Source organism: Canis lupus, chromosome 17 (assembly GCF_003254725.2).
Source record: "Canis lupus dingo isolate Sandy chromosome 17, ASM325472v2, whole genome shotgun sequence".
Lineage (NCBI taxonomy): Eukaryota > Metazoa > Chordata > Mammalia > Carnivora > Canidae > Canis > Canis lupus.
The window spans coordinates 20,407,278-20,422,394 of NC_064259.1; the positions used below are offsets into that span (position 1 = coordinate 20,407,278).

The 15,117-nt window shown below is 37.6% G+C and overlaps 1 protein-coding gene across 6 annotated transcripts in view; it reads left to right on the forward strand.

Moving 5' to 3' along the window:
* HADHB (hydroxyacyl-CoA dehydrogenase trifunctional multienzyme complex subunit beta) overlaps positions 1–15,117 on the forward strand; it is a 44,294-nt gene that overhangs the window by 6,018 nt on the left and 23,159 nt on the right. For 4 of the 6 annotated variants that reach the window (XM_049095436.1, XM_025454457.3, XM_049095435.1 and 1 more), the window contains exons 2-5: positions 2,366–2,440; positions 2,551–2,595; positions 8,598–8,697; positions 13,768–13,812. In XM_049095436.1, the coding sequence (XP_048951393.1) occupies positions 2,374–2,440; positions 2,551–2,595; positions 8,598–8,697; positions 13,768–13,812 (257 nt within the window). In that variant the 5' untranslated portion in view covers positions 2,366–2,373. The remainder of the gene's footprint in view (positions 1–2,365; positions 2,441–2,550; positions 2,596–8,597; positions 8,698–13,767; positions 13,813–15,117) is intronic. The other 2 variants (XM_025454459.3, XM_025454460.3) reach the window with 1 other exon arrangement.

The following is a 15,117-nucleotide window of genomic DNA, read 5'->3' on the forward strand; positions in this document are numbered from 1 at the left end:
TTTTTTTTTTTAAGATTTATTTTTTAGAGAGAGTGAGGGGAGGGACAGAGGCAGAGGGAGAGAGAATCTTTAGCAGACTCACTGCTGAACACAGAGCCTAATGTGGGACTCAATCCTAGGACCCCAAGATCATGATCTGAGCTGAAACCAAGAGTTGTAGCCTTAACTAAAGGAGCCACCCAGGGGCCCCTACTTAAGGGAATTTGTATCCAAGACTCATGTGGCCTCATATGTAGCTTCTGGAAACAGTGTTGCTCATCTCTTTGGTCAGTTTGTGTCTTCCTGGCTAGAGTCTAGAGTCTTTTGAATATCCCTAGGCTAGTAGTGAGCCTAGAGTTGGGACTCCTTCATCTCTTTTCAATCCACATATTTGGAAAAATGTGATTCTTTTTCTTCTTTGAAGTCATAGGACATCCTATGACCCAAGAGAAATTAAACAAGGCTTTTATATCATCTATCATATTTGTGTGACATTACCCCAAAATTTAGCAGATTAAAACAATAAAAATTTATTATGCAGCTTCTGGGGGTAACTTAGCTGGATTGTTCTGACTTAATATCTCACAAGGGTGCAGTCAGAATATTGGCCAGGGCAGTCGTCATTTGAGAGCTTACCTGTACTTGAGGATCCACTTCAAGTTCACATGACTGTTGGCAGGAGAGGGTAGTTCCTCACCACGTGAATCTCTTCATAAGGTTCAAGATGTGCCAATTGGCTTCTGCCAGAGTGAGTGATTGGAGAGGAAGAACAAAAGCAAAACTACAGTATTCCTTATAGCTTAATCTCAGAAGTGACATACATCACTTCTGACATGAACCAACTGTGGTACAGTGTGTGTGGGGCGACTATACAAGGATATGAATACCAAAAGGTGGAGGTTATTGGCAACCGTTGTGGAGGCTGTGTACCACAGCCTTCATAAGCAAATCTCATCAGCTTACTCTTTTTTTTTTTTAAGTTAAAATGTGTTTCAAAATTCAGAAATTATAAAAAACGGGACAGTGACAAGTCTTCCTTACATCCTGTCCTCTAGTTGCTTAGTTTCCTTCCTTCCTTTTTAATGTCTTATTTCTACTTTCAGGGATATTTTATACAGATACAAGGAAATATATGTATTATTTTTTTCTCTTTTTGACATGAATGATAGTAGCTGTACACTATTTTACATCTTGCTTTTTTCACTTAATACAGGTTAACATTGATTCCATATTGGTACATAACCATTTCCTTATCTTTCATAGCTGCATAATATTTCATGGAGTGGTTGTAGTGTGCTTTACTTAACCAGTTCGCTATTTTTGGTTCTTTTGATATTTTGCTGTTACAAACAGTGGTGACGTGAGTTATGTCCCAGGAGTATTAGTAACATCCTAGAAGTGGAAATGTATAAAAAGTTTGATGTAGTTTTGACAGTTAATTGCCCAATTGCCCTCTCTAGGGATTGCCCCAGCTTGGCCTCTCAGCAGTGTTATAGAGGGTGCCTGTTTGTACATACTCGTAATATACAGAGTATATCAAACTTTCCATTTGCCCAGGTCAAATATTGTATCTCTGTGTGGTTTCAATTTGCAGTTCTTTTGAGAATGAAATTGCACTTCTTTTCACATACCTAAAAGCCATCCATTATTTCTGTTTCTATGAACAGTATGTTTATGTTCTTTGCCCATTTTTTTCTTGCTGATTTGTAGGAATTAATTTTTTAAGAATTTAGAGGAACAATTAGTATATTTTAAATATTTTTAATATGTAGGGTTTTGATATATATTTTTTTATTATTTTGAAACGAAAGCAAGCCTATTAAGTAGCAAGTGCAAAAAAAAAAAAGAGCAAGTGCAATACATAAACTTTTTTCTAATAGCATTTGGAAGTAAGCTGCTAACATGACGCTATACCACCTCTGAACACTTGAATGTACCTTCCCTCACTTGTGAACACTGCACAAGGCATTCTTCCTAATCACAATACAGCCTTCAAAGTCTGCAAATTAACATTGGTGGCCTCGTGGTCATGTCCAGCAACCTCTCTACTCCTTTGGCTGTAGAGAAGAACATAAATTTGGAGCTGGACTGCTTGGCTTCCCATCCCAGCTCTGCCTCTTACTAGCTGTGGATCTTTGGGCAAATCTGTATGCCTCAGTTTTCTCATCTCTTACAAAGAGTGTAATAATAATGTTTAAAATAGTGGTTGCACGTTATGAAAGCCATGTCAGTGTAGCTATAAGAATATCATTAGAGGAAGGATAGTTGGTAATACCTTAAATTTTATAGTACTTTATAGACATCATGGATAAGATTATCAGAAATCATGGACTATAAGCGACAAATTGTTCAAATAACCCAGGATATGTTTTTGTTCTCTTTTCAGATTTCAGAATGACTTCCATCTTGACTTACACATTTAAAAATCTTCCTAATGCATCAAAATGGGCCCTCCGATTTTGTAAGTTTAATTTCTTCTTTCTTTTTGAAGATGAGACTTGAATTTATAAGCTTCTTACACAGGGCATTGAGTTGTACTGCCTTTTGTAAACAATTCGTTTTATCTTCTAGCTGTAAGACCTCTGAGCTGTTCCTCCCAGCTACGAGCTGCCCCAGGTACAATAATTTATAAAACAAACGTTTCTGGCTTAAATGTTAGATTCTGGAACTGTGAATTCTGAATAAAAACCAAGACTAATTTGCAGATTCTCCCTTTGTTATGAGCAACAGGAACATCACAATTGCCTTCAAACTAAAACAATATAGGGCTTACTAGTAATGATGTTGCACGGTGCAGGGTTGACAGGAGGCTGCTGCTGGATTCATGGCAGTTCCATGAACCTTGCCAATCAGCTTATTCATCTGTTAGTCCTGGAGATAATTACCATACAGACATTCTTGAGGCAAAGTTAAATTTTTAAATTTACAATTAGTGATAGGCTTCTCTGTTAATGATATCTACAAGAGAACCCACTCCTGAAATGTGGGTGACTGGGGAATTAGTTAATTAAAAAATGTTGTTAAGTCAATATGAAATGAAAAAGTAGGGAAATGTGTTGATTTTATACGATCGTATGGACCCTTGGCAAATGCAGTGTAGATATGTATCTTGTAGGTGGTTTCCCCATTGTAAGTATATAAACCTGCTATGGGTACATATCTTCACTGGCCAGAGCTGAAAACACTTTGACATGTTCATGCCATTATTCTCTTTGCCTGAGTCCTCTTTTGACCTATGACTTACGATTTTGGATTTATTATGGTATTTCTACTTGGATAGTAGCTTGATAGAAAAGCCCTTTACCAGGTTTCAGAAGACCTCTGTTCCAATTCTGTCTCTTTCTGGGCACTGTGGCCTTGAACTGTCACTTTACTTCCCTGTGCTTTCTTTGTCTAAAAAAGAATAATAATTCTAGTCTTGTTAGCCTCAAATAGGAAGATATCTCAAAGCACTTTGAAAAATAAACTCAATATAAGATGATATTTCTATATTTTACATACAGTATATGGTCAGAAATCTATTGGCTCATCCCACCTAGCAAAGTTTCATGCTGTCATGTAAGAGATTTTTCTGGCCTCTAAATTCTAGCTAGCATAATGGATTTGTCTTAGTCTCGTGAAGAATAATTCCTTTCTGTCTCATTTACCTTTTCCCAATTCAAGTGTTTGCCCCCCATGCCTTTGCGTTGCAGTCACACAAATGGATGTGATTCTTGACAACTGGGAAAATGGATGTGATTCTTGACAACTGGGAGAAGGTCAAAATGAATACCAACAGAGGGAGAGCATTTGGAGTATTTTTCTTTATACCATTCTTTAACTGTTTTTGTGTTTCTATCACCTCAACTAAATTGCCAGTCCTTGTGAGACTGGAGCCTTTTTATATCCCTGGTGTCTAACAGTGATTTGTTTTAGCACTAATGAAGATCGTGTGCCAGAAGGCACATGATAAGACAAAGGAATGTGACCAACTGATTTGTGGGGAGGGAGTAGGCATATGCTGAACAGGTTTTATGTTGCAGTAATTTTATAACATAATCCTCTTGAAGCTCATGTGAAATGTCCCTGCTTGACAAAACTCTTGGGATGAAGGATTTAGAATAGAGGAATACTGAATTTATTGATGTTTTCAGTCTTTGGATGGACTGGAAAAGTGTCTGATGAAGAGGCCACTCACATGGGAGGGTACATGTATAAAGGCAGAGAGATTGAAATGAGCAAATGAGCAATGTGAGGGACTGGGGGCTTTCTCATCTTTTTTACATGTCGAGGAGGGGGGGATTTCTTTGGGATAGTTAAGATGGAACTAGTAAAGCAGGGAACTCATTAGTAGAGTCAGGAATTTGAATTTTATTTCTAAGTGTATAAAAGGAACATGAGGTACTTGGAATGACATGATGGCATGTCATCTGACTTCCCTTTACTGCTTTATTCTCTCCAAGGTCAGTCACAAGTAATCTGCAAATCTTCTAATTCAGTGACCTTTTTCCAGTCCTCATTCTCCTTGAGTATTGAAACATTTGACCATCTTGTGCTCCTTTGATACTCTCTGACTTTTGCTGTCATGCACTATTCTCTCCTGATTCTCCTTCTGCCTCTCAAGTTTACTTTCTGTCCCACATCTGTCTGTGCTCTGAATGGAGGGAGATCACAAAGCCAGGTGTCTTTAGTTGTGAGTAATGGACTCACTCAAGTGAAGAATAAGAGGCCTTGAGTGTACTACAGCTGGGGGAGGCGTTAGGAACCAGGCAGCTCTAGGGGCCAGCTGCTTTTGTCTTTCTCCTGGCCAGATGGTATGTTGCTTTCCTGCTTTATATCCTTCTTCACTCTTCCTTCTGGCTTCTTTGCTCGCTCAAGGTTTTTGCTGCCCTATAAATGGCTTATAGGTGACCTCAGTTTGCCAGTACCCTGGTTTTTCCTCATGATATCCTTTCAGCTTCAACTAATTAGTGTTTCTCTTCATGCTTCTTTGCATAGATTGCTAAGAGAATCTGACTAGCATAGCTTATCACTAATATGTAGGTGACATGGGTCACTGATTGACCGCTCTATGTATTGACTTTTGGTGGTCTAGTATCCACTTGGAGTCTAATCAGCTTTGACTGTGAGTTTAGGGGACACGGTATCTGTGACTGCCTCTTTGTCAAGGACTCCAAGCAGGGCAGCTCCCTCTAAAGGGGTAAAGGATGAGCAGGCACTATAAACTCTGTTTTTCTTCTTTATTCTAAACCGCAAATATTTTCTGGCTCTCCTGTCCGTATTCTACTTCTCTTCAGAGCTTTACCTGTCCAATGGACATACCCTCCTGAGTATCTCTCCATCGCTTCAAAGTTAGGATGTTTAAAAGTGGAATCATCTTTCTTCCGAAACTAGTTCTTACTCTTTATAGAATGGCTGGGTTTTCTTAATCTCTAAGCTTCTGTTATAATACTGTTTTCTTTTCTTTCCATATCTTAATTGGTCACCAGGATACCTAGTCTTCCTTTTTAAAATCCCTTGTATTGGTCCCTTCCATTCCATTCACACATTGATGCTGCCTTTATCCTGGCTTTTAGCACCACATGCTAAAAGTCCCCTTGCTTATCTCCCTGTACTTTTATGTCCTTCACCAGCACATCTCCGTTACAGCTGCCAGGGAAATCTTTGTATCCTATTATATATGTCTCCTACCTTTGACTATTATTTCCTTCAAGTTGATTGTGGATGTTTATAATAAATAGTTCTTTATGATATTAGTAGGTGTGGTTAGGTCAAAAAAGTATACATAACACATAAGGATATGCACATGTGCATTAAAAGAAAAAAAGTTTGAAAGTATATACACCAAATTAACAGTATCTAACCCAAAGGAAATAATATGGCAGGAGAGGCCATCAAGAGGAAATTTAAGGTTTTACTCTCCATGTTTTAGTTTTTTTTTTTTATTGTCATAACCATATATTCATGTTTTATTTTTCAATTTAAAAAATTAGAGGGATTGCTGGGTGGCTCAGCGGTTTAGCACCTGTCTTTGGCCCAGGGCATGATCCTGGAGTCCTGGGATCGAGTCCCAGGTCGGGCTCCTTGTAGGAAGCCTACTTCACCCTCTGCCTATGTCTCTGCCTCTCTCTCTCTCTCTCTCTGGATCTCTCATGAATAAATAAATAAAATCTTTTTTTTTAAAAAGCAATCTTTCTCTAATTTTTTATTTTTTTATTATTATTATTATTTATTATTATTTTTTAAATCATGAGAGACCCAGAGAGAGAGAGGCAGAGACATAGGCAGAGGGCGAAGCATAGGGATTCGATCCCACCTGTGATCATGCCCTGAGCCAAGGCAGATGCTCAACCACTGAGCCACCCAGGTGTCCCAAGATTGCTTTTTTTATTGAAGTATAATTAACACACAATGTTATATTAGTTTTAGGTGTACAATGTAATGATTCAACAGTTCTATACATTACTGAGTGCTCATCAAGATAAGTGCACATTTAATCCCCTTCACCTATTTCACCCATTCCCCGCCCTACCTACCCCTCCTTTGGCAACCACCAGTATGTTCTCTGTATTTAAGAGTCTGGCTTCTTTTTGTTTGTCTTTTCTTTTCTTTGTTCATTTGTTTTGTTTCTTAAATTTCACATGAGTGAAATCACGCTTTTATCTTTCTCTGACTTATTTCACTTAGCATTATGTACTCTAAGTTCATCCATGTTGTTGCAGATGCCAAGATCTCATTCTTTTTTGTTTGTTTTTAAGATTTTATTTATTTATTTGACAGAGAGAGTGAGCACAAACACAGATAGTGGCAGGCAGAGGGAAAGGGAGAAGCAGACTCCCCAAGGAGGAGGGAGCCTGATGTAGCACTGGATCCCAGGACCCTGGATCATGACCTGAGCTGAAGGCAGATGCTTAACCGATGGAGGCACCTATGTGCCCCATTCTTTTTTTTTTTTTTTTAACTCCATTGTGTGTGTGTGTGTATACACCTTCTCTATTCATTTGTTTATGGGCTTGTAAGTAATGCAATAAACACAGAGGTGCATATATCAATTTAAATTAGTGTTTTCATATGCTTTGGGTAAATATCCAGTAGTGGAATTACTAGATCATATGGTATTTCTATTTTTAATTTTTTGAAGAACCTTCATATTGTCTTCTAAGTGGCTGCACCAATTTGCATTTCCATCAACAGTACATGAAGGTTCCTTTTTTTCCATGTCCTGGTCAACACTTGTTATATCTTACCTTTTTTATTTGCCATTCTGACTGGTATAGTTTTGATTTGCATTTGCCTGTTGATTAGTGGTGTTATGCATCTTTTCATGTGTCTGTTGCTGTTTGTATATCTTTTTTGGAAAAATGTCTATTCAAGTTCTCTCCCCATTTTTATTCAGATTTGGATTTTTTTGGTGTTAAGTTGTAGAAGTTCTTTACAGATTTTGCTTTTTTTTTTTTTTTTTTTTTAGAGAGAGAGAACGTGTGTGCAAGTTGTGGGGAGGAATGAAGGGAGAGGGAAAGAGAATCTCAAGCATATTCCCCACTGAGCCTGGAGCCTAACAATGGGCTTGATCTCACAACTCTGAGATCAAGACCCTCATGACCAAGAGTCAGACACTGAGCCAACCAGGGGCCCCTGCCTTGTCTTTTGCTGATGGTTTCCTTAGCTGTGTAAACCCTTTTTATTTTTATATAGTCCCATTAGTTTATTTTTGGTTTTGTTTCCATTGCCTCAGGAGACATATCTAGAAAGATGCTGGTATAGCCAATGTCAGAGAAATTATCGCCTGTGCTGTCTTCTAGGAGCTTCATGGTTTCAGGTCTCACATTTAGGTCTTTAACCCATTTTGATTTTATTTTTGTGTGTGCTGTAAGAAAGTGATCCAGTTTCATTCTTTTACATTTAACTGTCTAGTTTTCTTAGCAAAATTTGATGAAGAGACTGTTTTTTCCCCATTGTGTATTCTTGCTTCTTCTGTCATAGATAAATTGAGCATATAAGTGTGGGTTTATTTCTGGGCTCTCTATTCTGTCCCATTGATCTGAGTCTATTTTTGTGCCAGTCCTATACTGGCACAAAGGTTGTTCTTTTGATGTTAGAAAGTAGACAAATTAAGTCAAACAGAATCAGGAAGCATTCTAGGTTTTCGCAGAATGGCAGTAATCACCAAATGGCCTTAGTTTCTACATAAAAAAGCAAGAGTACTAAGGTTTGTGAAGAGCAGATGTCAGTTATTGGGATTTCTTTATTTTTTTTAGGATTTTTATTTTTTTAAGTAATCTCTATATCCAATGTGGGCCTTGAATTTACAACCAGAGATCAGTCAGGCACCCTGGGACTTCATCTGCTAGGGACATGTATCACATTGGTTGTTTTCAGTGTGATAGATTGTCAAAACATTTGAGAAAAAGAAACCATTTTCTTAATGGCATGAATACCCTCATCATTAGGTATAATCTCTGTATTTACCTTAAATATCATATGGAAACTTGTAAATGCTTAGTCCATTTTTTAGCATTTTGTTTATTGAAGTGATTTGGTAAATGGCAAATGCAACTAGGTGTTGAATAGGGTAAAATGTAGAAAGTCATCTGACTTCATATATTTGAATTAACAGTTCTTTGAACTTTATCTTAAAGCTGCACAGACCAAATCAAAGAAAACCTTAGCCAAACCCAACATAAGGAATATTGTGGTAGTGGATGGTGTTCGCATTCCGTTTTTGCAGTCAGGCACTTCGTAAGTATGAAATGATTGTATTCTTTTCTTCTTTTTCTTTTTCCTAGCTTTATTCAGGTATGATTGGCAAATAGAAGTTGTACATATATGTATACATTGTGAAATAATTACTACAGTTGGATTAACACATTCATCATCCCATATACTTTTTATTTATTTCTTCTTTTAAGATATTTTCAAAAAAAAAAAAAAAAGATATTTTCAAAACTGGTCATTGTAAATGTAACCTAGTAGGTAATAGTATTGTTAGTGGACTAATGTATGGATAGCATTTTTATGACGTTAATACAGAATAAATCAAGCCAGTAGTAAAATAATATGGCAAAATTTGTTTTTTATCCTTTATCATGAACAGGCCTAGTGTAGTTTTAAATTGAACCAACCCTATTTTGAAAACCTAGTGTGGGTCCAGATACCTTGGTTGCAACCGGGGTATACTTTCCTTGTGTGGAGATAAGTACATTGTTTCTGTGCTTCTTCACAAGTTTGAATACTGAGGCTATGGATCCACAGGTATTTTTATAAGGGCCTTTAATTCACTGCTTTGGCTTCCTGGAAATGATCAGAATTGCATTTGACAGTCTGGTCCAAATCCCAGCATAACACAGCCCCAACTAAATGGAACCAGAATGATCCTTGATGAGTACAAAAATTTCCCAGAACCAAACTGCTCTTCTCTGTAGACTTTACTTCTCCTTTTCTCTCCCCAAGTGAGGCCCAGTCTGTCCAAAAGCTGATAATGGACTTTGGTAACTTGTTTCAAACTAAATGAAACATTAGTTCTAGTCTGTGTAGATTGTTTTGATATCCCTATTTTGAAAGAGCTAACTTAAAAATGCATTGGGGAATGTTAGGCATCTGCTAAAAATAGTAGGGCCTATCATTATGTACTAATATAGAAAGATCCTAAAAGTAAGTTAAGGGGATCCCTGGGTGGCTCAGTTGTTTGGCGCCTGCCTTTGGCCCAGGACGTGATTCTGGAGTCCTGGGATCGAGTCCCGTGTCAGGCTCCCTGCATGGAGCCTGCTTCTCCCTCTGCCTGTGTCTCTGCCTCTCTCTCTCTCTGTATCTCTCATGAATAAATAAAATCTTTTAAAAAAAAAAAAATAAAAAAAAAAAATAAAAGTAAGTTAAGTGTAAAGAGCAAGGTACAGAGCAGTATATAATGCCATTGTTTGTGGACGATACATACGTACATATACATGTACACACACAAACAGTAAACCTTCTCTTTTAAACATGGTTTAGAATCTAGAGAGTATTTTCTTACAGAAGTAATACTCTAAGTGGTGGTAAAGTTTCTTCATTCACCCTTTTAGTATAGTAACCCATTTTCTGTCTATGATCTTTGGTGTACTGATAAAAGCAGTAAGAGTAAAAATCTGAAGCTTTAATGGCAAGAAGGTGAGGACAGGGGATCCTCCTTGTACTCAGCAGCAACAGGATAGGAAAATTTTCATCAAGAGTAGAAAGTTCTAGGCTTTCTTCTTTTTTTGTAAGAGCTGTTATACTACGTGGATGTTTGTTTCCAAGTGTTTTACCAGCTATTGAGAAATGTGAACACACTTAACTATCTCACTTACTTATCATTATAATTATTTTTTTAAGGTTTTATTTATTTATTCATGATAGACATAGAGAGAGAGGCAGAGACACAGGCAGAGGGAGAAGCAGGCTCCATGCAGGGAGCCCAACACAGGACTCGATCCCGGGACTGCAGGATCGTACCCTGGGCCAAAGGCAGGCGCCAAACCACCCAGGGATCCCCTCATTTACTTATAATTAAACAGTTTCTTTGGTAATTAATGTTTGCATGAAGTTTGATTTGAGATATTCAGCACATTGGTGTGAGGTTTGGTCCCTTTGTTGTTCATGGTTGTGTTTTAGTTCTTTAGTTTTTAGTTCTATTCAGGATTTTTTTTTTTTTAAGATTTTATTTATTCGTGAGATACAGAGAGAGAGAGAGACAGACAGACAGACATAGAGGGAAAAGCAGGCTCCTCATAGGGAGCCTGTTGTGGAACTTGATCCCGAACCTGGGATCATGTCCTGAGCCAGAGGCAGATGCTCAACCGCTGAGCCACCCAGGTGCCCCTCTATTCAGGATCTTAACTGACGAAGAATGTAAGGAATTAAAGTTAATACGGAAGAAAGAAAAAATTTAAGGTAATATTTATATAAAGAACAAAGGTGACAAAAAATAATATAGAGGGAAGAATCTATGAAGAGGACAAATAATTGAGTCACGTAAGTGATACTATGATTGAGATGACAAATAGCTACTCTATAATTGATGATTTTCTAGTGGAAAAAGATCTTTTCCTGCTTAATTTTCAGGAAGGTTGCATTTAACTCGAGTGCTGTTTGAAAGACCAGGTTCTCAGAGGGGAAGGGCATTTGGGAAGCACTCCTAGGAATAGATGCCAGCAGTGGAATTTCGAAGTCTTTTAGTCATCTTGGTAAAGGGGGTGTAGGAACATGAAAATTAAGATTTTTTTTTTTAAGATTTTATTTATTTATTCAAGAGAGGCAGAGACAGAGACATAGGCAGAGAGAGAAGCAGGCTACTCGCAGGGAGCCCATTGCGGGACTCTATCCCCAGATCCCGGGATCACCCCCTGAGCTGAAGGCAGACGCTCAACTGCTGAGTCACCCAGGTGTCCCGAGAATTAAGATTATAAAGTGATAAATAATTTATTGTTTGGACATTTTAAAATTGACGTACAATGTTTCTCCAGAATATTCTTTCCTAAATTTGAGGATACTGATTTTACCTTATAAAAGATTTGGAAAATGATCATTTTTCTGTGATTCAGAGTGAAAATAAAAACATTTTTGGATTTTTAGGTTTTGATTTTCAGAACTTGAAGAAAGAACTTTCTTGTTCAATCCAATGGTTAACTCTTTGACTTAAAGGGAATTTATTTTTAACATTTTTTTTATAATTAATAATTTTTTTAAATTTTTATTTATTTATGATAGTCACAGAGAGAGAGAGAGAGAGAGAGGCAGAGACACAGGCAGAGGGAGAAGCAGGCTCCATGCACCGGAAGCCTGACGTGGGATTCGATCCTGGGTCTCCAGGATCGCGCCCTGGGCCAAAGGCAGGCGCCAAACCACTGAGCCACCCAGGGATCCCTATTTTTAACATTTAAATAAACTAAAGAGTTTACATCCAGATCTTGGGTTTTGTTTTGTTTTAAGATTTTATTTATTTGTTTTGAGAGAGACCATAGGAGTAGGGGGAAGGAACAGAGGAAGAGGGAAAAATACTCCCTGCTGAGCAGGGAGCCCCATGTGGAACTCAATCCCAGAATACTGGGGTCATGACCTGAGCTGAGGGCAGATGCCTAACCAACTGAGCCACCGAGGTGCCCTAGGTCTTGGTTTCTAAATACTTTCTTCAATATTAGGAACTAGGGTTTCCTAGAACCTAGACTGAGCTGGAGAAAATACAAGGTGAGGCTGGAGCGTGTTGTAGTGCCTGGAAGTGAAGAAGTGCTTAAAAAAAATGGGCATGGTAAAAGGACATGGGGCCAACCTGAAGTAGCTTCCAATAAAATAGAGTGTTACATCATAACCCAAAGAATAAATATTTGTATGAGTTCAATCTGATATAAATAAATGATTGAATAAATACATAAATGAGAGAAGGGACACATCATCTTTACTAAAGGATTTCAGCTAATACATGTAGAAGCAATGAGGAAAATCAGCATTAGAACACCACAGTAGTAATTGGGGCAAGCAGTTGCTACGAATGAATGCTAAAATTAGTGAGAAATGTTGAGAAATAAGATATCTGCATAGCTTCAAACTCTCTCCCCCCAAAATATTTAACTACTGTGATGTTTTTACCATATGTCCACAAATCGTTGTTATTCCTTCCACTAGGAAGTGGAGCTTAATCCACCTCCCTTTGAGTGATGGCAGGACTAGTGACTCACTTCCATACTTAAATTGAGTACAGAAAGGGAAAAATAGTGGAGAAAACTGGCAGACACTGCTTTAACCAAGCAATCAATATAACAGCCCTAGTAATAAGTCATATTGCTGTTGTGTACATTCTAATACGAAGCAATGAGAAGGTCACTTTACCTCCGTTGTATTCTTCCCCCAAACCTATGACCCTAGTCTTCCAAGTGTCAAGGACACAAAAGACAAAGAAGGGCTGAAAACTGTCGCAGATTGGAGGAAACAAAGGAGTCATGACAACTAAATGCGTGGATTTGGTCTTGGAACAGACCTGTGAGAGGGCATTAGTAGAAAAACTGATGAGATCCAGATAAAGTTAGCAGTTTAGTGAATAGTCTTGTGCCAAGTGTTAATTTCTTAGTGTTGACTAGTTGGTTCCATAAGATATGAGCATAAAGGGAAGCCAGGTGGAGGGTATTCAGGAGCTCTGTCCTATCTATTCAGTTCTGTCGGAAATCTCAAATTACTTCAAAAAGTTTCTTAAAAAGTCCTGATATGTCCTTCATGTTCCTTTGGGCATTACAAAATAAGTAATATATTTTGAAAGATAAGTAAAAAGAGCTTAAAAGGTAGAGTTTAGTTTTAAAGAGCATGTAACGTATGCCATGTTGAGTACTGACATGAATTACTGTCATATAAGATACTGGGCCACACGTCTTTGTTAGATTCGTAGCCAGCTCAGTAGAAGTTAAGGCTTGCCAGATTGTTAAGGATGACAAATAGTAGTCATGCTGTTGCTTCATTTGAAATGATGGACTGCCTCAGATAGCAAAGTGAAGTGCATTTGCAGCAGCATGTGTTAGATATTATCTCTAGGTATTTCAAATAGAACAAAAACAGGGGATCCCTGGGTGGTGCAGCGGTTTGGCGCCTGCCTTTGGCCCAGGGCGCGATCCGGGAGACCCTGGATCGAATCCCACGTCGGGCTCCCGGTGCATGGAGCCTGCTTCTCCCTCTGCCTGTGTCTCTGCCTCTCTCTCTCTGTGTGTGTGACTATCATAAATAAATAAAAGTTAAAAAAAAAATTTAAAAAGAACAAAAACACTTATTAAAGTTCTCTAGGCTTGTTTTCAGTTGTTTATTTTCTTTCCCCAGATATAAGGACCTGATGCCACATGATTTGGCTAGAGCAGCACTTTCGTAAGTAAATGCAGTTTTATTTTAGTTCTTATTTCATTAAAAGCACTTTCTCTAGTTTTTACATGTGAAACAACATGTTTAATCGAATTTCCATATCTAGGATATATTTACTTTTATGTGGTGAGAAACAAATACTGGCCTCTTCAAGATTTATTTATACTTCATTTTTGCCATATGTGCAGTACAAATTCAGGTAGCTGATAGGTATCAGAAATGTTTATTTTGTGGCCTTGACAATATCTTGGCGTGACAGTATTCTTTAAGGAGTGCTTTGCTAGCTAGCCAGTTATAACTCATCACGGTATATAATATATATATATGTGTATATATATATTTGATGATTATTTTAGACAACTAATATTTATGTAGAAAGAAGCTTAAAATGAGATCTGACGATTCATATGTAAAGCAAGTTAGAATGTAAAATTATATGTGGGTTTTACATGAGATTGAGATGGATGAGTAATTTGATGAGAGTCATACAATACGTGGCTGTTTCTGTGGTAGGAATAGCATGTAAAGCATTATCTCATTCATTTTTCATTGATGCCTTGCCTCTGTCTCTTCAACCAATCGCAGGTCTTTTCTAGTTTGAAAAAACCTTTCAGTTGACCTTTCTGCCCATCTGGTTCTTTTTCTTCTCTTCCTATGAGACTTTGAGAGTGAATGAAAGCAGCAATTACTTATCTTTTCTTATTGTCCATCTCCTTAGTCTCATAATAATTTTCTCCATTCCTACTGCTCTTCAGTAACTGTACTTTGGAAGCTTCTCTTCATGGTGCTTTGTGTTCCCTAAATGCATGAGTCTTTTCCCAGGCCTGGTCTCTTTGTATTCTCTAGCATTGACCTGTGAGCTGTACTTGACCCTGTGATCCTTTGATTTCTTAATACTATGCCTTTGTGATTTTCCTTCCCTCTTCTGAATGATCCTTCTCTACTTTTTAAAAAACTGAGTCTCTTTCTCTTTTTCTTTCTTAAAAGTATTTGGCAAATTTTAATTCTTATAGCATTGCATACGGATGTATGCTTTTCCTTAAAAATTTCATCTACTTTATTATTTTTTTTTAATTTGAAAGATTCCCAAATCTCTGAATTTGACCTCTTTTCTTAGACACTTCAAGTACAGCATATCAAAAATAAAAATTATCAGGGCTCCTGGCTGGCTCAGTTAATAGAGCATGTAACTTTTGATCTCACGGTTGTGAGTTCAAGCCCCATATTGAGTGTGGAGCCTACTCAAAAAAATAAATAAAAATTAAAAAATTAAAAATTATCTTTTCCCTAAAGCCAGCTTGTTTTCCTGTT